The following is a 22,178-nucleotide window of genomic DNA, read 5'->3' on the forward strand; positions in this document are numbered from 1 at the left end:
ACATATACGACAAAGACGTCTAAATAAGTAATGAGGGCCCAGAGAATGCATTGATAAACAAAGCTAGCACTTCTAAAACGTTTACCATGGTCGAATTGTAGTACAGCACAGTAAAAGCATTGTGAATGCGTGTAAATAGGTAAGCAATAGCATACTACAGCATTGTAAAGTACAGATTATTGTATAGTATAATCGTGTGCAAAGCATGTTTACAATGACCTGTGACGTTGCCTAAAGATGTTCTTTATATTCAGACTGTTTTCAGTTTCCCTTCATTTCAAATGTACCCCTGCCTAACCAGGGAGCCCTTTAGGTAAACACATCTACAACAATGTTATGCGATAATAAGATTGTTCTATACACATCTACGTTATGCATAGATGTTTTTTTTTAAATAGATTTTAAATAGTCAATGATTTAACCTGAACTTTGAAGTTATTATGGATACTGCGACAGAGTGATTTAAAGATTAAGAAGTATGCTATATGGTAATAAAATAGATTGAGTTTAAACAGACATAAACTTTGCTTTTGCTAGGTTTGCACTATAGAAAACATTTTTTTTTTGCAGAATTATACTGTATATTGGTATAAATAGATTGCTTTGTAATATGAGCTTTCATTTATGTATTGTTTTAAAGTGTAATTTGTTTGTCCATACATTAATAGACCGCATTTTATGAGTCTGCAAAAAACTTGGATGTTTTATGAAACCAACAAACATTGAATCACATTTCATGGCAGGACTGCATTCCAAGTGAGATCATGTGACAGAATTCCCAGAGAGAACAATATCCATAAAATATAAAACAGTAATTAGCACGGATGCACTCTGATCTCAAATATGAAATATCAAATAAGACTCAGGTCTGTTTTATATGTCTAGGTATTTTCATCCAGCACCTAAAAAACATGTTCGATCTACACTATTATTAGTGCTATAGGGTTTTTTTGTTTGTTTGTTTGTTTTTGTTTTGTTTGTAGATTAACAACTTGATTTTTCTATCCCTGTGCAAAACATACACTATTCAGGACAGCATAACTGTTCCCTTTAAATGAGCTCAATAAACGATCTTATTGCTTAAGCCAGTATATATTGCATAATAACTGCAATACTATTTATTATTCACTAGGTGGTATGGAATACCCGAGTTTTATTTTTTAGTGCAATTCCATGTGATGACGGCGATCAGATGAGCTTTATTATATACAATGTAATCTTTTTAAATTAAAACTATATATTTTAGGTTTAGACAAAGGAAATACTACGGTAAGTGCTCTGTTTAAATAATTTATTTCATAATGTTTTGTCTTTTTCAGTGTTATTTTGTATTGTATTCAATTATTGTTTGTTTTTTGTATTACCTTTATCATACAGAATATCCCATTTTATAATGTAACATATTTGTCCTGCAAAAGAAACTACCATTTATTTATTTATTTTTTACAAACACTGCAACCACATGAGGAGATACCAAGCTTCGGAAACAGAAATCGCATTCCTCTGGTGGTGCTCTAGTATTGAATGAGGTTTGGCTGCACTGCGCTGCCGTAGAACACTGGAACGCCCTCTCAGTCACTGTCTAACATGGCTGCTGTGGCTTTGCTTTCCCATGCACTGCCTGACAGACTTGTGTAGGACCAGGGCAGTGTACTGAAGACCACCACACTACTGGATTCGTTGGGGAATTAGTTTGGCAGGCAAAATGTTTCCCGTAAAGCCTCTGAAACCATCTTTCAAATCCTATCTCCCTCCCCTGCAGGTAAGCATTTACTTTTCATATTGTGTCGTATTAACTGCATGTTAATTGCGGGACTCACCGCCATGAACTTCACCTTTTTATTCTTCGGTGGTAACTATAAAAGTACGTAATAGTAGTTAATACTGTGTTATTTCAATATCTTAGAACTTAGTTTTGCTTCACTGGATAACGACTTTTTTTTTTTTTTATTAGTCTGATTTGGAAACAACATCGTTTTGCAAACAGTCATGTTGATTGTTATCTAATGGATGCATTTGGATGGGGAGGGTGGCGTTTTTTATTTCAGTTTTTTCAAACTGGGGTGACTCGTTTAGAATCTCAGTGTAAGACTGATGTTTTGTTTCCAACACAGTTATTTGTTTTTGAAATTTCTGTCTCGTGTGTAAATGGCACGTCCTTCATACCGAGTAAATAATGTCAACCTTTTATACTTTACAGCTATGGCCTCTTGCGAAAGGAGCTTGTGGCAGCGGCATTGACTTAGTGACTGTTATTAGTAATAACAGTAACACATTGTGCCTCATATGACATAATGTTAATGGTCTTGCGTTGTGAAAGTCTCTACCCCATATCCCCTCACCAACTGCAATGCTGTTGCCTCTCTGGGGGTAGTCTGTTAGTCATGCAGAGCCAACATTTTCCCACCTGCATGGTAAAATAAACACATTTGAATGTATTTCTGCTTTGGAAAAGTTTCACCTAATATAGGTGATGTTTTTCAAGTGGCACATCACCAATACAGGGAGGTCATGTTTTGTAGTTTTAAAAATAGTTCTGCAATAGACTCAAGTCTTGTGATTGTAAAACTCTCTTTACAGACAGAAGTGAAGAAAAGTCCCCAGCCAGCTGTAAGGAAGTTAGAAGCAAAACTACTCCCAGGTGAGCATTGCTTTCGGAGTTAGAGACAGACACCTTCAGCCTTGTAAGTACGCTGTACAGTGCATGCCAAAAAAATAACAGGTGGTGGTGGGAAGTTGTATTCCTAAATGGATTGTGTGCTAAACAGTGTTGTAAAAACCTCTCCCCTGGGATCTGGGGTCTGGGGGCAGATTACCCCTCAAGCTCACTCCTAGAACTCTGCTCAAACAAGATTTAAATTAGATCAAATGCTTTATTTTATATTGTCCTGATATGTTACAGCATTGCTTATTGTGTAACATTTGTGCTATAATAATCGGCTAGTGCCTCCAGATTCGTAGATACCGATTTCTTCTGTGAAATCACCCTCGTAATACAATAAGAAGGCAGACCTTCAGTAAACCCTATTACCTTCATTTATATGGCTTAACACTTACCTTAAACACTCTCTGGATATTGCATTATTTTTAGATCAGAGAAGACTGATTCCACAGTCCTGTTATACTGTAAGCTGTACTTCTGACTGATTATGAAAAGCAGGTACAGCAAACCATTCTCACACTGCTTTAGCCTTGAATTGGGAGAGTAGCTCCCTAGCTACAGAACGAGAGCTCAGTATCCATGGCTACCAGCCTTGTGAGCCCCCTTTTGAGAACAAGCGTACATAATTGATTAAGGAATGTCAACACACAATAATTCAGAAGATATGACATTGTTCTGGACAAACTTTTAAACTTTTTTTTTTTTTTTTTTTTTAAACACACCTCACAAGAACTCTCATCAGATCATTTTGTATTGTTTAATGACACTGGTTAGCTACAGGACTAAAATATAATTGTGAGTTAATTGTTTACTAAGGTATGTGCTGATTTTGCTACAGTCTAAGGCTAGTTTGAACAATCTTCTAAGACAGTGACACTCAAGCAGTAGCTTGCTTAGTTTAAAAGCCTTGGCTTTCTGTTCTGTTTTAAACATAAGCTTTTTTTTTTCTTTTAGCATGAGTGCTTTTTGTAGTCAGTGTTAAATCTTGTCATTACAATAGTTGTCTATTTCATAAGGATACAGTTAATTAAAGTCAGTGACGTTAGTGTATTGCCTAAGGAACATGTATCTTGCTGATATTATGAATGTATTTTCTTCTGTATATAAGGTATAGTATATCTAGAGTTCCGTTTATCCAATTTAATGTAGGATATACTTTTTATGATACTGTAGCTCTGATATATAATATATATAAAAAATATTAATTGTTCAATATTTCTCATTTTTTGAGGTCCAGGTCATTGTGAAAAAGATGGAACCCTGCAGAACAGCAACAAGTACATTAGACGGTTCCATAGATCACTGTCACTTCCTGGTTAAACAAAAAAAGATTGAGATTTGAATATGACTTTCTTTTATGTATTCGGTGCAAAGTTGTAAAAAGCTGCTGTAAGACTGTTTAACACAGCAGCAATAACTTGTACTCAGTGCAGTAACGCAACTCCTGTTAAGACTGAAGATCATGGGCTCATCTCTAACACAGCTCTGAACTGATATACAGTACCTCTGATGTGAAAATAGAGCTCAAAAGACATTTACAATTGCAGCTGCAGAAATTAGCTTGGTGTGCACCTGTATAATCAGGAAGTGCTGTTTTTTGGGTGGTTCGTTTAACCACAGCTAAAACACATTGTCTAAAAATGTAATGTATACTGGACATTTACAAATGTAGCATTAGGACTATATTGTACATGCTGCTGCAAGAATTTTAATGAAAATAATGATGATTCTGTGATAGTCTTTAGTGGCATTTGTGAAGGCTTCTTTCACTTTATGGAGCAGCTAAGCAAAGAATGGACAGTGACAGCATCCAAGTGAATGCAGTGCAGGCATGTATTAGGCTGAAGGAATGCCGGACTGTACAAATTTACTAATTTAAAATATCTTCTTTTAAAGACATGCTGTACATTTACAAACAGAAATATGTCAAATTTGATTGCAGAGTTGTACAAACTGTTTCCACAGGGGGCTACTCTTGCAGCGTTTCAACCCACAAAGTCCAGGGCTGAGCTGGTGCTCTAGCTTATCTTGCTGCACCATTATCAGACTGAGTGCTTGTAATTAAAATGCAGAAGGATATACAGGAAGATGTCTCATATGCTAAATCTGGGCATTGAGGGCATATTGCTTTTTACAATTTGGTCTCTTAACCATTAAAGTTTCATATGAATGTCCTCAACTTCGAACCTGTTAAGTTTTATTGTATAAAGCTTTTGTGTTTGCCAGTGGCTGTACTCTATTTGCTGCGAATACCAGCCAGATGCTGCAGGCTGCAGATTCACCCATTCCAGGTCTTAATACCAGCTTGATTACCCACAGTGTTATAGGTACGGTAACAAGTTGAATCGAGTTTTGTAAAACCAGGAATAAAGCAAACTGCTATGCAATGAGAGTATAATTTCCATCCATGAGTTTAGGTTTTGGGTTGTCTATGGTTCTAAAAAATACCTTCTAACGTGATACAAGTTTAGTGCCCTAACTAAATATGGGCAATGTTGGGTCTTGTTTTATATGCTAGTGTGGCAATTCTTGAATCAGACTTCCATTTACAGTAGTGACTTTTTTTTTATTTATTTTTTTTTTCTAGGAACCCACTGAGCCACCATTTAAAGATGTCTTTTAAATTACCTAACCTAGAATGTCTGGTATTTATTTAAATGTTATTTTATTTTTGCACTGTTATGTGGTAAGGAGTAAAACAGAATGTTTTTTAAATACAGGCTATGTTTTTATTTCAGTCTCCTGTGTGTTTGAGGCCAAACAGGTGTCTGTGTTTGCCAGGGTCCCAAATTGCAGTGTGCTCTTTGTGGTTCAAGGGTTTTGAGGCTGCATGTTGTTTATACTTTTTGTTTTGCTCTTGTATATTGTCTATAAAGAAGCATCCTTGTGAAAGAATGGACATATTTTTAAATGTTATTTACTTGATCAAAACCCGTTGGAATTACAGATTTGTCCCTTGTTTTCAGTTGTACAAAACTAGGTTGTACTGAACAAAGTCAGATCCCTTTTTTGATCAATAACTGCTGTTCCTGAACTCCAACTCCCACTGCTTGTAACATCTTCACATCTTTACTGTAGCATGGTACTGAAATATGAGCTTAGAATGTGCAGAACAAGAGGAACGAATATCAGCTTTCTGTAGACGTATGTGCGTAAGATATGGGACTGCAAGCTGGTTGCAGTTGATTAAGCACTTTACAGAAAGAGAGCCCTATTGACAAACAGCTAGTTTTTGAATATGTTCACTCAATGCTGACATTCAATTGTGTTTGCCATGTGGAAAACAGCCATGGAAACAACGTGGACTTAAATCTAAATCTCCCTGCTAGGCTAACTTTAATGTTTTCTTCCTTGCGCTCAGTAAAAATGTTGTTAACAAGCCTTATAGGCAAATGTTTCCAGATGTTTGTTGCATAACCCTAAATGGTAGAAAGTCCTGTGTACTTTCATTTGGGTATCTGCTTGTCGTTGAAATGTTTAATGAAGGGCAGGTGAAAACCCAGCTGGGGTATGTTATGCTTTTAAAGCTGCAGGATATTTGCTGCACAAACAGGAAACGCTTCAAAGCTGCCAGGTAAATCAAAGGAATGTGTTGAATTGATCAATGCATTACTGATACACTTTATCAGTAATCGGAGACATGACTGATCTAATAATACAGTGTTGGAAATGGTGCCAGTTTGCAAATAGCCATCTTTGTCCTGATTTGACTTGCAGATACTAGTATACCAATTCATGCAGGTTTCTTTAGTGTATTGCCGTCTGCAAAATCTTAATCTAGTTTAATGATTTTAAAGACCTGCTGTAACCACCATTTAGATAATTAAAAAAAGATCACGTTGAAAATCTCAAGACAGGGGCTTAATACTAGAAAGATTTGCCACTATCTGTTTGTTTCCTTAGTAAGTAATTCTCCCTTTACCCCTATGCTCACCCTCACCTGTTACTAAACATGTCAACAAGCACCTGCTGGAGCACTGATATTTGAATCACACATCACTGATCCTCATGCCATGGGTACTAATCCTGCACTGTGAAGAGAGAAACAACAAAAACCACTTTGTGGGTTCTGCTTTATCATGTAATAATAGAATAGTAGTCTGCCGGACTAGAAAACTTGCTCTTATTTCCACATAAAAAAAGGATGTTGATTAATTTTGGCATGCATAGTCTTTTTTTCATTACGTATGCCTCCATTTAGGCATTAGAACCAGTTTTAAAGATGACTGTATTAGCGGAGCCCTAGACAGATACTGCTTTTTTCCGTTGTTAGGCGTACATAACGCCGTTACTCCTATGGAAAGTATAAGGTCTACCAGATAAAATGAGTCAAATGCCCCTAAAAATAGCTTGATTGGTTTGTCCTTTTTCCCTCCTTGTTTTGCATTGCATCTTTACAGATGGGACCAGCTGAACCCTGGAATTTACAGGATGAGTCAGAACCTGTTTCACTCAGTCATATTCCACAACTTAGCAGTCATTTCGCCTGTGTGATCATTTCTATCCATATTCATTCATTCTTATTTATTTTTTATTTTTTAAAGGTGTTCTGCCTACTGTAACACAGGTTTACGATATTTGTTTCTATAGGAAAGTTTTTTGAGAATGCTGAAAATAAGTTTAGCTGCATTGCATTCAGGTGAGCATTTGTTTGGTAAGAAAGCTTCAGAGAGAGGAAAGCTTCAGAGAGAGTCTGCAGCTGAAACTGATTTAAGGAACTGTAAACAAACTAGAAAATCATCAAGATCTGCAACGAGGCTGATGTGGGCTTCCCCTCCAGTGCTGACTAAACTCCTTGTCATCAAGTTCCCCTCTGTTGCAGACCTTGTTTAATGTATTGCATTGATTACAGTGTGCAAGCTGTTTAAGAGTGTGCATGTGTTTTAATGTTCCCCCAGAACATAGAGTTCCTTGCAGAAAGTCAAACTGGCCCACTTGGAATACAGCTGGCATTGTTGTTGCTTGCAGTATTGTTGGGCAGATTCTCAGGAAACACAGACATGGATAGCTGAGGTCAGCATTCAGACCATTGACAGCCATTGACTATTTAAGTTACATATGTAAATTAGATGCTTTGCCTGTGTTTGCAGCAAAAATCACCCTGTTGTGTAAGTCAAAGCCAGGAGAAAACTGTTATGCTCTGGTGAAGTTTATGCTACTTTTTTTTCCAAAACAAAAAACGAAAAAGCAACATACTGTTTAATCAATTTAATCAACCTACAGTAACTGCAAGTAAAAGGTTCTTTTTGATTGTGTGTGTTTTTTTGTTTTTTTTAATTTTGTTTTAGAAAACAAATTGTGAACTTGGCTTTGGAGCAAACACTTATTGTAGCTGATTTCCTCCTTAATATGCTTTAACTGAAGGATTATAACTAGCATTTGGGTTAAAAAGAGAACAATACAGTATGACTTTAGTGAATATCTCAATTTAAAAAAACTGGGAAACAATATCATTTGAAGTTAGTATGTGGGGTAGGATGATCGGTTACACATTTTGTGATGTAAGAGAAAGGAGTAAATATTCTACATCTAGAAAGAAGTGAAATAGACATTACCGGTAGGTAGCTCAGGAGTTTTCCACTTGGAAACTGTAAACCGGCCTGGAAACTTGTGAACCTTGGATACAGAGTCAACATACAAACTTAATGTGCTGACTCATTCCTCTTTAATAATAGAAAACATCCAGTTGGGCAGAACCGTTTCTACTGTGCTGAAACACAATTGTAATTAGTTTTATGGATTCACATTGCAGTTGGTCCCTTGACTAAATCATGCAAATTTTATTCTGGACTAAAATTCCACACAAGTTTCTATTACCTAATCCAAACTAAGGCTTGCATTCTCTCTTGAAATTGTATTACTTTCTCTCTAATCTTTTATGAAGTAATCAGGTACTGCAATAAAGAAACCATTTAAATTCGGTAAATAATGGGAGTCTTCCTTGGAGTCACTATTCTGAACTATGGGAGCAACTGCTTATTGGTCTACAGAACTCTTACTGTAACTTTATCAAAAGAAAATATTCTGCCAGTTTTATTGGAGTCTGTATCAGAATATCACTGTGGATGAATTAACTACAGTTCTAGAGTACTGCGTGCAGAACGCTTCAAAGGATGCCTTGATAAGTTAACTTTTCCCCCCTTGAGTAAAAGCCACACCATGTCCTTCTTGGAACCTTTGCCTGAAGTCTGCTGATTTCTTTGCAGCTTTTCTCTTCAATATTCCTTTATCTTTTCTTCTTGTTCCAGGGGAGATTGTTGTCAACGAAGTTAACTTTGTAAGGAAATGCATTGCGACTGACACCAGTAAGCAAGACCTTTGGGGGAAACTGGTCTGCACAAACTTCAAGATCTCCTTCATTACTGATGATGCAGTGCCTCTTCTGGTGTGTGTTCTTCCCCTAAAATTAATTGTACAAAATAACAAGAATTGTTTTTGTGAATTTAGCAACATTGTGGATCTTTTTCTGTGATCTCGATAAGTAGTGTTTATTTATTTTATTGTATTTGCTTTCATATGAGGACTGTGATCTTAGATGTATGATACAGGCTCAGTTCCATGATGTTTCTGTTTTTTCTTGCAGAAATTCCAGTACAGAAACCAGCTTCTAGGAGAACATGACATTCCCTTAACATGCATAGAGCAGGTGGTGACAGGTATGCAGCTTTCTATTTTGGCAATGTTAAGCCTGTTTTTCAAGTCTACTACTGACAACAGCGCTGCATTAACAGGTTATTCAATCTTTTACGGCATTGATCACTTTTAAAAAAAAAAAAAAAAAAAAACAGCTGAATCAGGCAGTTTTTTGTAACGGTTTAACAAACTTACTAATATATAGGATACACTTGAAAGCATTGCTTATAAGGCATGTGCTGTGTCATCATTCCATGAAATGCTTTCCATAGCCGACTGCTGACTACAGCAGGTGGCGTCACTTCTGTTTGTTATTAGAACCTGACATGGAGCTCAAGTCATGGCCTTCGTTTATTTATTGTAGCTTGTTCTTGAGTACCGACAGTCACCACAGTATCATTATCCAGCACAATTGGTGAATCGGCAGTGTTGAACTGCAGTCTGTATTAGTCTATTAATATTAGGTCAGTCCCATACTTTGGGCTGGCAGCACTTGATGCACAGAGCTGTTACAACAAGCCGCTCGTCAATAAACTGCAGTTCTGTTTCCACCCTCGGCTCAAAGAGGCTTTATAAAGACCCCCTGTCAAATAGGGAACTATTTCTTTGTCAGCTGTTGAGGGTTGTTGTTTTTAGTTGGACAGTAGGAATGAATTATATAAAAAAAAGTAATTTTGTTTGTAACAGTGTCTGCAAATGATAAATACAGAAGATGTATTGTTAGTAACTGAGATTTGTTGGTAACTCCCATCAACAGCTGTAACTGTGGCTTCAATGGTCAATGTGTTTTATCTAAACAACTCCCAAGATCTTGGACATACTGTAAATTTAATGTTTTTATCACTAAAATAGACCAGTGAATAGTCTTGTTTCGCTACAGTAAGTAAATGGAGGGGGGATTCTCAGTTTTAAAATTGAAAGTAGATGCGCTTTGTGGTTTTCGTAGATTAAAAACAAAACAAACATTGCTATGGTTTTTGCAAACATTGCTTTTTCTATGGTTTTATTTACTACTCAGTCTTAACAAAAGCAGAAGGCATAACATGTTCTCAACAAGGCAAAGCATCTTTCTGTCAAGCGTTCCTGTTCTGCTTACTGTTCTAATGTAATATGTACAGTCCTCTTGTTTAATCTGTGCTTAGCTGGGATTTTGTTTTTAATTGTGTTTATTTCAGTAAATGACGGAAAGAGGAAGCAGAAAGTGCTGGGATCAAACCAGAAGCTCAAGTTTAATCCCACTGAGTTAATAATCTACTGCAAGGACTTCCGCATTGTGCGCTTTTGTTTTGATGAAGCCGGACCAGAGAGTGCAAAAAAGGTAACCCTGTTGTTCCTCGTGATGAAAACATGGCCATAGCTGATGGGTTATAGTCTTGCTTTAGCCACTGGCATCCCTCTACCTGTTGAGCTTAACAGTGGCTCTCAAGCTTAACATTACAAGAGAATCAAAGGACTATAAATTTAGAGCACAGTGGGAACTCGAATAAGGGGGATGCCTCTGGCTTGACATCAGTCATGGCGTGTTTTCTCCAAACTACACTGCTGCTGAGTTTTAACTTTGTGGTTTTAACTTTGTATCCAAGATCTATCTTCTTTTTTCACATCTGGCAAGCAGTGTGAGGTTAACTTAGTTTTGATAGAGACCTTGGGGCATGGAAGGATAGGCTTCTCATGGGAATGACTGTAAACCTGAAGGGCAAGCTGCTGCTGCACAGCCCAGTACTGTAACAGCTGAGCTGAAATATATAAATTCATAATATCTATATTTAGGTCTCTACTAGATGAATCACATTTATACTAGTATCTCTACCGTATGATTGAACTGATTGTGTTCTCTACTACGAAAATGTTTTTTGAAATTAAAATGTTAATGTAAACCAACATTAAAAAATATAATAATATATATATTATATATATATGCTATCACTATCATACCAGCAGACTCTGCCAGGTAGTGTTTCCCCTCCCCTGATCCTCATTATATATATATATATATATATATATATATATATATATATATAATATATATATAACAATGACAGGTAGTGTTTAACTCTGTAAATCCATCTCTGGGATCTGTTGGGAATTCATTAAAAAAAACAAAAAAACAGTAGCTTTGACCTCTGAATGTGTAGGTTATATAACTTTTGGTTCAATTTAGACATTATTCTGAAGTGACATTAGCAACAAGCTCTAATATCTAGTTTTAATTCATTTAATTGTATATCCTAAATATACATTTAAATTGGGGGGGGGGGATAGCCAAGGGATTAAACTCTCAAACTAATGTGTTACTGCTGGAAATTTTGAACAAGTTTCCGTTGCCAGACACGAGCAAGGTGCCAAACGAAATCCTGTTGGAACCTGCCAATTTTGGTAATTCAGAGTTCAGAAAAGGCAGAACAAAAAGCCCATTCATCGGTTACATCCTGATAACACAGAGACTACGCCACAGCTTTATGCATACAGTAATGTAGTGTCATGAACTGTGTTACTGTTTTACGCCTGTGTCCTTTATGAACATTCACCTGTTTTACTCTTGCATTTCCATTTCCACAGAACTCCTATCCCTGTGTCACAGCCAGGGAATGAAAGTTATATTGTTCTAGAAATGCACTGCAAAAGACAGCACCTTTTGTAGTGGTACAGTGCCACACACCCATCATGTTGAGAAGTTGGATGGTGGAGTGTTGGGTGTTGTCCAGGCAAGACAACAACATTTAAACGCTGGGACAAGTGTGCACAGGAACCGATTTATTATTTGTTTATTAGCAGATGCCCTTATGCGTCTGCTAATAACACCGTATGACTTCAAGTTATTACAAAATATCAGGAAGTATCACCTTACAAAATATGTTCACCAGAACCCTAATCCCAGTGGTGGAGCTTTCTTTTTGAGCATTTCCACGCATGCCAAAAAAAGATGTTGGAATAAAGCAGCAGTAGGTTGTAATTGTGTATTCTCAATCCCAAATAATTAGTGCATGAAAACCAGCTTTGTGTTTTCATTCTGATTAGTGGAATGAATGAACATGTTGTATGATGACTGATTATGTAAAGGAAAGTACATATGTGAGTATTAATTGTGCATGAGTAACGTTTCTATCTGCCTTGTGTCTAGCTGTTCATCCAGTGAATCGGGATCATTACGTGGTCATACTGTCCACTGAAGCTTGAGATTTCCACACATGTGCATTGACACTTAAAGTATAGGACTTTTGCAGGGTGCAGCTTGTGCATGTCTTTTTATCCCGTGAGCGTTGTCTTCATAGATCTTGTGGCACAAAGCTCATGGCTGATTTAGTGCTGCAGCTGGTGTCATGACAGGTCATAAATTGTCATCAGAATACAGGTAGGTCCTGTTTTAGCCAAGGCTCAGCTTGAAGTGTTATTGAATATTTCCAGTCTCAAGTTTTCAGCCAACAAAAGCTCAATAAAGAAAAGCCTTGTGACAGGTGAGCTCAGTAAAGCATGCTGGGTGTATTGAGGGGCTGGGTGGTTAAGGAGCCTGAGTGTAATCCAGTTCAAAGTATAACTACAAAACATTACCATTACTAACCAATTCAACTTGTCATCTCTGTTGGCATTCACAGAACTAATAGGCAAATAAACAAAGCAAATCCATGGTATTCAAGTGCTGTTATGCACATCATCCTGAATCTGGTATTGATAGTTTACTGCACAATAAGTTGATTTTTTATTTTTTTATTTTTTTAAGGTTTGTCTTGCTATTGCCCATTACTCGCAGCCAGCAGATCCCCAGCTGCTCTTCGGATTTGAATATGTTGGAAAGCAGTATTATAACCCAGGTAGAGTAGATTTCTGTTTTATTGGGTTTTTAAACCAGAGTCGCTAAAGCCTGGGCGTGTTCTGTTTGGAATTGCAGCAGGTGGAATATTAAACACAGAAGAAATACCTTGCCTTATGAATAGGAAACCTGTCAAACAGTGCAATCTGTGGCTGGATTAGTTCTACCACCCCTCCCCATCTCCCCACCCCCCCCCCCAATCTCAGAATACAGTACATTTCTCACATGCACTGTTATGTATTTAAATGCATTGCAGCATCTTGTTTTCAGATGGGGGTCCTAGTCTGGACATACTTGCAGTGAGGTGTCATTGGGAAGTTGTGGGTGTCAGTAGCTGAGCTGCAACTCAAATACAAGGCGTTGTAGATGAACCTTTGTTATATCCACTAAACTCCTAATGATTTTTTTTTCTTCTCTCAGCTGGAGACAAAGTAAATGGTGTAGACCCAGGAGGCGGCTGTGGTGGTGGTGGTGGTGGGGTTGAGGGTGTGCAGACTCCCCTATTCGACAGGTCCTCTGACTGGGACAGAGAGATCAAACGAACTGGAGGGTCTGAGTGGAGAGTGTGCTCTATCAACGAGAGCTATGTCATATCGCTAAGGTACCTGGGGCCTTCTGCTAGTAGAGATGGGGAGAAATGTAGCCAGGCCTGTCACCTGGCTTCCTGTCCTGTTCTGAGATTCCTCTGGTGATTTTACTAGCAGCAGCCCCTCACTGAGAGCACACAGATGCTGTTTCATATTGGAGTGCTGGAAATCTCTCCTATTTGGATATATAAGATATGCTTTAAAATCGTCCATTCTAAATGTGTTTACCCAGATCCCACTTTCAGCAGAACGGACTCACTCTGTAATGAGCATGTTGTGTTAAAACACTTTCCACACCCAGTGTTTAAAATTAAACTAGAGATTATCCAGCAGAGTCCATGTTATGCTGAAAAATTATCTTTGTCGTATTATTAAAACCTCAAAGCCAATATAAATAATGTTTTTCTTTCAGATCGAAGTCAGGGCATACTTACAAGGCTTGTATCCATCTAAAATAGTAACCGTGCTATCTTTGATCAAAGACCTTGAGAGATCTCAAGTAATTTCATAGCTGAGGATTGATAGATACCGGTTCAGTGAAGGAATGTACTGTAGAATCATGCAATAGAGTTTTTGTTATCATGCTCTTGAGTTCTACACTGGGATGGTGCACATTGAAAAATCCCTAAACAATAGGATGTGTATGTCATTAGTGTTTCAGTTTTACTAAAAGGGCAGTGAAATAGGCATGTCTCGGGATCTATGAATTTGTAGTTGTACATCATCCTGTTTAATTTAAAGAATGTGAACGCACTGTTGGAAATGGGACTCCCAGATTCTCAATGTATTTTAGAGTAAGACCTAATACAGCTAATGTTATCATCTTAGACGTTACTGAAATTAAGTTTGGGTTTGTGTGTTTTCAATTACACAGCAGACACTAATCTACACCTAGAAATATGTCATCAGATACATCCCGTGTTTGAAAAGAATATTTTTGTTGAATATCTTTGCAGTCTTCCTGAATACTTTGTGGTTCCGGTTTCACTGGCAGATCAGGACCTCAAACAGTTTTCAGTTTTTTTTACTGGACAACGCATCCCAGTGAGTATTTTGCTTACTTGTTTAAAAGTCTAAATCCTTAACTTCAAATACAAGTCGAAACCATATTGCTTTGTGGTTAATTTGGAAGTGTATCTTCAAAAACTGTATTGCCTTAAATGTCCAGCTTTTGAGATGTGTTATTTTGGATTTGCAATAGCTCCAGCTTGGATGATACTTTTCTATATTACAGTATAGTGCTGGTTATTTTTCGTACTGCATTCGGGAAAGCCAAAGTGTCGATGCTACATGTTATTGCTGGAAATTAAATTACTGTTGCAACACTCTGTAATTTACTCTATATTGTCATAGCTGTGGTGCTGGAATCACCCAAATGGGAGTGCTCTGGTGAGAATGTCTAGTATTAAGGATATGGTTCAACAAAGAAAATTAGACCAAAGGTATGTAGAAGGATTCCCAATAAAGAAGTATGAAGTAATTCTGTTGTGCATTTGCATTAGGAATGCTGTTATTATGCCTTGTAGATCAACCCATCACACTGTGAAATCCAATCAAATACTTTTTTTCTATTGATGCTTGTAAAGTTGTAATTGATTTGATCAATTGTTAAATTGACTTATTAGATTTAGAATTTGAAAATGCATGGTTTGTAAGAAAGTGATTAACAAAGCAAGCAATATTATATATTTTTTTTTTACGTATTTAATGGCACAGGCAGCTACCAAAGGTCGTTTAAACACCGGTAAATGGAGTTTCACTTACTATTGGAGCTAAAGACAAGCCCTTGATATTTCTCTTTCTTGTTAGGATCTGTAATGCTGTCACAAGAAGTCATCCCCAAAGGAATGATGTTTACAAGTCTGATTTAGACAAGAGCCTTCCCACCATTCAAGACGTCCAGGCTGCTTTTGTCCGGCTCAAACATATCTGTGTTATTGGTGAGCCTCGTTTGTCCCCCTTAATGTTGTGTACACAATTCCATTTGCACAGGAATTTGGAGTGTAATTATATGTGTACAGAGAAGTTATACATTTTCTAAGGAACTGTCTCAAATACTTCTGTCAATCCAGACCCTTTTGAAGAGTCAGATGAGAAATGGCTGTCCTCCATGGAAAGCACGCACTGGCTGGAGTATGTCAGGTATGTATTTGTAGGTACAGGCTGGTAGCAAAAATTTCTAATTTGTTGGCAGCTAGCTTGTAGAACAGAAATGTAAAAAATATATATTTTACTTGGCTTTCTGTGTAAGACATCTGGTGTACCTGTTGATGCAGTTTGTACAAGTTTCTAAAATGGCACCTACTTGAATAAGAGGTTGCTTGTTACAGTTCTTAGGTTGACATAAGTTTCAGGACACCATTTCTGTAGCATTTTTTCTCTTCCGTTTGGTAGAAATGATAGTGTAACCTTAATATATATGTGGTCAGTTGTGTGATATGTCAACGTTCCTCACGAGACATTCCTTGTTTTGACATCCGACACCAACTATATTTGCCTGGTTCCTGCTGTCATTACATCGCTATTTAAATTCAAAACCTTTCACAAAGGAGTCCTTCTGTTAGAAGTTAAATGGTCTACAGTAAATAGATTAATAATACTGTTTCTTAATACTGTTTCCAAGTTGAAAATTAACTTTCTAAGAATGTGATTCTAAGTGGGAGCTGGGCACGAGGAGCGTTAACTGTATTATGTTTGTTTAATTTTTCTAGGTCATTCCTGAAACACTCAGCTGAGCTTGTGCATATGCTGGATGGAAAGCATGTTTCTGTCGTTCTGCAAGGTAAAGCCATACCCATGCCTGCTTCATTGCAAAGTCTCCTTCAGAAGTACACTGAATTGTAAATTTACAGTTACTTCTAAAACTTTTCTGAAATTGTGATCCCAACTGACCACCAGGACTTAAGATTTGCTGAGTGTAGTTTAGAAAATAACTTTTGTGGATATTTACAACCTAATGGTTACATGTGCTATATATTGAATTGTAGTAATGTTCTATGATCTGGTATGCCCTATGCCTCATTCTGTCCTCGCTCTCTCCGTCCTTTTTAATGCCTGCTTGTTCTTTTCCTCTGCGCAGAGGAGGAAGATCGGGACCTGAACTGTGTGATTTCCTCCCTCGTTCAAGTGATGCTGGACCCTCATTTCCGCAGCATCACTGGCTTCCAGAGCCTGGTGCAGAAAGAGTGGGTGATGGCAGGGTACCGATTCCTTGACAGATGTAACCACTTGAAGAAATCTGACAAAGTGGAGGTAAGATTCAAGGCTGTGGTCGCAGTGTTCTTTTAAAAATGTAAAGTCTCACAAAGTGGCGCTTTTTTCTTTATTTACTCCAGGTATTCCAACCTCTTTCTATGTAGGAGCAGGTCCTCAAGCAATCAAGAAGTCAGAGGGCATGAGTACATTTAGCGTACACCAGGTTTTATAGTGTTGCACCCAAGTAATTACACAATTTTAGCTAAACAGTGTTGGCAGGGGTTGTATTTTCAGGTGGAATTTGCTTGATTCTGGGTACCTTCAACTATATTCATACTTGCCATACTTGAGTCATACTCAGAGTTCTTTGTAAATATAATAGAAAGTGAAAATAAACGTGACTTATATCCCAGAGACTGGATTTTGCTCAATTTACTTAACCAGCAAGCCTTCCCCAATAACCATTACACAGTCATAAAATATATGGTAATTTATTTATAATTTTTTTCCTAAAGTTTTAAAGTAATGTATTGCCTAAACATCCCAAATGTCAATAGTTTGAAACATACGGGTTGCTATAGTAGTATGCCTGATCTAGGCTTGTTTTCAAATCATTAAAAGGTGTCATGAGAACTGATCACTCTATTCTTGTGAACCTCCACAGTCTCCCTTGTTCTTGCTGTTCTTGGACTGTGTATGGCAGCTGCTGGACCAATACCCTGCAGCCTTTGAGTTCACAGAAACCTACTTGACTGTGTTGAGTGACAGCTTATGGATCCCAGTCTTCAGCACTTTCCTTTTCAACTGCCCTCAGCAGCGGGCAGAGCAGAGCAGAGTGAGTGTTTTTCTGTTTGATTAACCAGTACGCTAAATCGGACTTGTTTTTTGTTTCATCTCAAAAAGATTATTCCATCATGGGGAAATATCAGAAACAGTAACTTTTTGTAATTCTACATAACGTAGGAGTGTAAAATTTTCAAGTATCGTGTGCTGGTTGCGATAAATCGTCTCTACATGGTTCTCATTCTTCAGGTTTCATTATGCTTACTACAACAGAAACTAGATTTATTACATAGATTCTTCTGTCAAAACACATCCCGAACCTTTAGATTTGCTGTTTAGCTGCTACCCTTTTAAAATTTTTTTTTTTTTTAAATGCTTTTTCTCTAGGAATTTGCAAGAAGTAAAAACATCCACTTGGGAAATGAAAAGGTTCTTCAGTTTCCTACTGTCTGGGATTGGTCCCAGCAATTCACAGCTAAAGATCAGGCTTTGTTTAATAACCCTTTGTATGTTGGGAAGAGCGCAACTTGTGTACAGAACGGAGCTGTAAAAACATTTAAAAGGACCAAGGTAAACCAATAATGAATAAGCATGCTAAATATATTATTATTAGAATTATTAGAATTTGTGATGGTCAGAAGTGCTTTGACTCTAGTATATTGACATATGCTGTGACTGGTCATCTGTATCTCAAAATGAAGAACTATAAAATGCAATACACTTGGTCTACACTCTTCAGATTATCCAGAAGTTTATCTGAACAAATTAGAAAAAAACATTAAAACAAAACAAAAAAAAATGTTCTAATGGATCAACATATAATAAGGGGAATTGTAGTTGAACCTAAACAATGATCAGTTTCTTTCCAAAATTTAGAAGTTTCCTAATTAAAAATATAATAAATTATTTGTTTTGCCTAGAAAAACTACAGCTCCACCCTGCGCGGCATGCCTTCCCTGAGGAACGGGCTGCTGAACGAGCAGGAGTTCATTCCCAGGAGGAATTCTTTGGTGCTGAGGCTGAAACCCGAGTTCTCTCTGCTGAAGGAGCCCCAGGAGAGCCCCTCAGATCAGTATATTCGAGAGTGGTTTTCGAAGCCTGCTGACCTTCAAGGTCTCATCCTTCCCCAGCTTCTTTGCTCACACATCAAAGTGTGGAAGCTGTGTTTCTTGCGCTGGATTCCTGAGGCCCAGATTAACAACGGAGGCTACATCACTGCCTTCCACAAAGTGTCGGTGCTGGCAGACGAGATTGAGATGCTGCAGAACCGACTGCGCCAGTACAAAGGAACCCCCTCTACACCGGGAGGCTCCCCCGAAACAGAACGATGCAAGATGTACTTCCGAGCAAGCAACATCAGTGACACTCCACCAACCCCTGAGTACCTGACCTCATCGTTCCCGTTTTCTCCCGTCGGGAACCTTTGTAGGCGCAGCAGTCTCGGGACCCCCCTGAGCAAATTCCTAAGTGGTGCCAAAATATGGATTTCCACGGAGACACTGGCTAATGAGACACTTTAAGCATGTTGTGCACTGGAGGGGGAATCAAGAACCTGGAGCATTTATGAGTCAGGTTTCAGTAGACGTCAAGTTGCACCCAATGGGATCCTATAAAAAGTAATGTTACTTTAGTGGTTTAATTTTGCACAAGATACTTCAAAGCATTTTGAATCTAGCTTTCATTCGCACAATATGTTGCCGTTTTTGGCATTCTTTTGATCAACAAAAAATAAGTGTATATTTTAAAAACATTTCAAGGAATGCAGATGGCCTCCAAAAATGCAATTTAAAAAAAAAATATATATATATATATATATATATATATATATATATATATATATATATATATATATATTGTAAATCTGACAGAACAGAACTAAATTGGTTTCTTATTAATTACATCACTATTTGGAAGATGACATTCTTGAATTTCAGAGGGGAATATTGATTAAAACATCTGCAGTTTTGCAATTTGAGTGTTAGAAAGAGAAAGTGTACAGCATTTATTCTGTGATCGTTGATGCTTGTAGCCACAATAGTATGGGTTTGGTTGTTTTAATTTTGTTTTATTGAAGCCCAGGCAAGAACATTTAGGGGCAGGCTGGTTACCTGTCCAGAGGAGAGAGAGGAAACTCCGTAAACTAACATTATGCTGGACCATAACTTGCCTAGCAAGAGAGTCACATCTCCTTTAGATGCATTTAGACTCCAGCCTGGAGCTGGAAATGCACTGAGTTGCAATGCTGCCGTGCAGTGCTGGAGACTTCTTTCCAGTAGACGGGTCAGGGCATTCAAGTCTGATTTTAACCCAAGATAAGCTTCTAATTATTCAGATTTATAATGTACAGAATAGATTAGACCTTTTAGACATGGCTCTCCTTTAGATGTTAACACTTTGTTAAATATTTTATATGATATGTGTTCAAAGTACATGCTCTGTTACATAGATTTATATTAATCTGTTAATCGTTTGCACATATAACTTTTAAGAAAGGAGCAAAACTATTAATTTCAGCTAATACTTTTTGCGACTGTTTGGGTCTAAATAAAGATTTTCATTTACATGACCGTAATTTGCTACGTCGCATTGCTACTGTGAAATACGTTAGAAATTGCAACAAGAAGTTAAGATTTTTTTTTTGCTCATAACAGGCAGCAAAGTATGGGAAGGTAGTAGGTAATATTTTAGGAGTATACAAAAATACATTGCTTACAGTATGTAGGTCTATTGAAACTGCTATTGTTACAGCATACAGTCTTATGCTGTTTTCGTTGGTTTGTGCTGACTGTCATGTTATCTATTGTTTTCTTAATTTTACACAATTCTCCTTAAAATGCCAAGGAATTTAAGTACTGTAATATTATAGTGATTGTCCTATAATACACGTTGATTCAGTGAGACCACTTGAGTAGATAGAACTAATTATACAGATGATTTGCACTGTTTAAGTCATTTGACAAACTGGTCTGTAAATATGATACACAGGCAGACTCCCCAAGGAAAGTGCCTTTTTAATGGAAACCTTGAATGCATCCATTATATTTAAATAAAACATAATGAAAAATGCAACTTGGGTTCTGTATTGCAAAAAAATAAATCTAAAAGATACATTTATAAAGTGCATTAAATGTGCACAAATAAAAAATTATGAATAATTAGAGAGAGATTTGTCCAAATCCAGTTCTGCAAACAGATTTCAATTATTTTGAGCAGAAGTACAATTAGAAGACATTGACAGACTAGCAGAAACTTTGTCATTTCGACTTCAGTGTGTTTTAGTATTTCTAAATATATAGTTCGGCAAAACAACAGCATGCCTTGTGAAGGTGTTGCATGACTTTGGCCTGTGTGTGTAATTTTCTAAATGGTTTTGTATACCAGCACTATGTTAAGTATACAATACAGACTACAAAACAGTTTAAACGTAACATGCACGTATTGTGGTTCTAGCTATGGCAGCCTGTTTTGCACAGCATACTGTAGCATGCACTGTAACTACAGGATGTAGCCCGTAAAATGAAATACAGAATAGAAACATGTATGTGTATTTACAAAACCAAGAGATTACTACAGGGACAGTGCTTTCTGTGTTAACAGAGCTGTGGTCAGAGCAGGAAGCTGTAGAACAAATGCGGTCCTCTTTGAGCTCGGTTTCATGAAGTTGCCTCAATTTAAAATAGAACAATTGGGGTACAGATTCAAGAAGCGGGACAGGACAACCTTGTCGTACTGATATAGAAAATGACATTTGTCCAGTAGCCTTCATATGCTCAAAAGGGACAGATAACCTTATGCTGAAAGTCTATAGGGGTTGTAAATTGCTTGACTTTAATGCAGTCTTTAATTAGAGTTCCTAAACCTTTCGTGAAAACCCCCCGTCTTTAGTCATAACCAGATTATTGGTTAGGATTCATTGTTAAATTTTAAAGGATGTCATTTGTAAACTTATCTTGAATAGTTTTTATTAAAATTACTTTTATATATTTTGGTTCTAGGTTAGATATATTTGTGGCTAACAGGTCGGTACTATAGTATTAATGCCTTTTTATTTTAGAAAAATTAAAAAATGTAAATGTACATATAATTTTAGTATGAGCTAGGTTAGTTTTCCACCAATCCTTTTTTGAAAATGCACTCATGGCTGTTGCATGATTATTGTGTACTAAGCTCAGCACAATTTGATAATAAAACAGCTAAATATTTATTTAGTTATGCAATATGGTTAAAACTGGGTCATTTGTAATCCGCTGTGCCTTTTTAAAAGGGAATTTGGGTTTTCTTTTATGTATATAGAACATAAAAGACCTCCCACCTCTTCCAGTGGGCCTTAGTATACATCCACTGATACTTCGATCTTGATAAATGTGACATGCTGATTCCAAAGCTGCAACAACTGGAAGCCATATAGTGCTGCTTTTATATTGGATTCCCTTCAATGTAAAAACAGCAGGAGTCTCCTGTGTTTCTAGCCTTGAGGTTTGTTTGTGTGCTGAAATTTCCCTCCAGCATT

General features: G+C 37.2%; 1 protein-coding gene across 1 annotated transcript; it reads left to right on the forward strand.

Annotated features, from left to right (window-relative positions):
- The first annotated feature begins 1,564 nt into the window (after nt 1-1,564).
- On the forward strand, nt 1,565-19,458 carry mtmr10 (myotubularin related protein 10). The gene is made up of 16 exons (XM_041226999.1): nt 1,565-1,762; nt 2,581-2,641; nt 8,911-9,047; nt 9,246-9,318; nt 10,471-10,613; nt 13,014-13,104; nt 13,524-13,704; nt 14,647-14,734; nt 15,044-15,132; nt 15,500-15,630; nt 15,763-15,832; nt 16,402-16,472; nt 16,770-16,942; nt 17,550-17,720; nt 18,056-18,238; nt 18,589-19,458. Exons 1-16 carry the CDS (start codon nt 1,706-1,708, stop codon nt 19,186-19,188), a joined length of 2,319 nt encoding a protein of 772 aa, XP_041082933.1. The 5' UTR covers nt 1,565-1,705; the 3' UTR covers nt 19,189-19,458.
- The last annotated feature ends 2,720 nt before the right edge of the window (nt 19,459-22,178 follow it).

This window comes from Polyodon spathula, chromosome 24, assembly GCF_017654505.1.
Source record: "Polyodon spathula isolate WHYD16114869_AA chromosome 24, ASM1765450v1, whole genome shotgun sequence".
Classification (NCBI taxonomy): Eukaryota; Metazoa; Chordata; class Actinopteri; order Acipenseriformes; family Polyodontidae; genus Polyodon; species Polyodon spathula.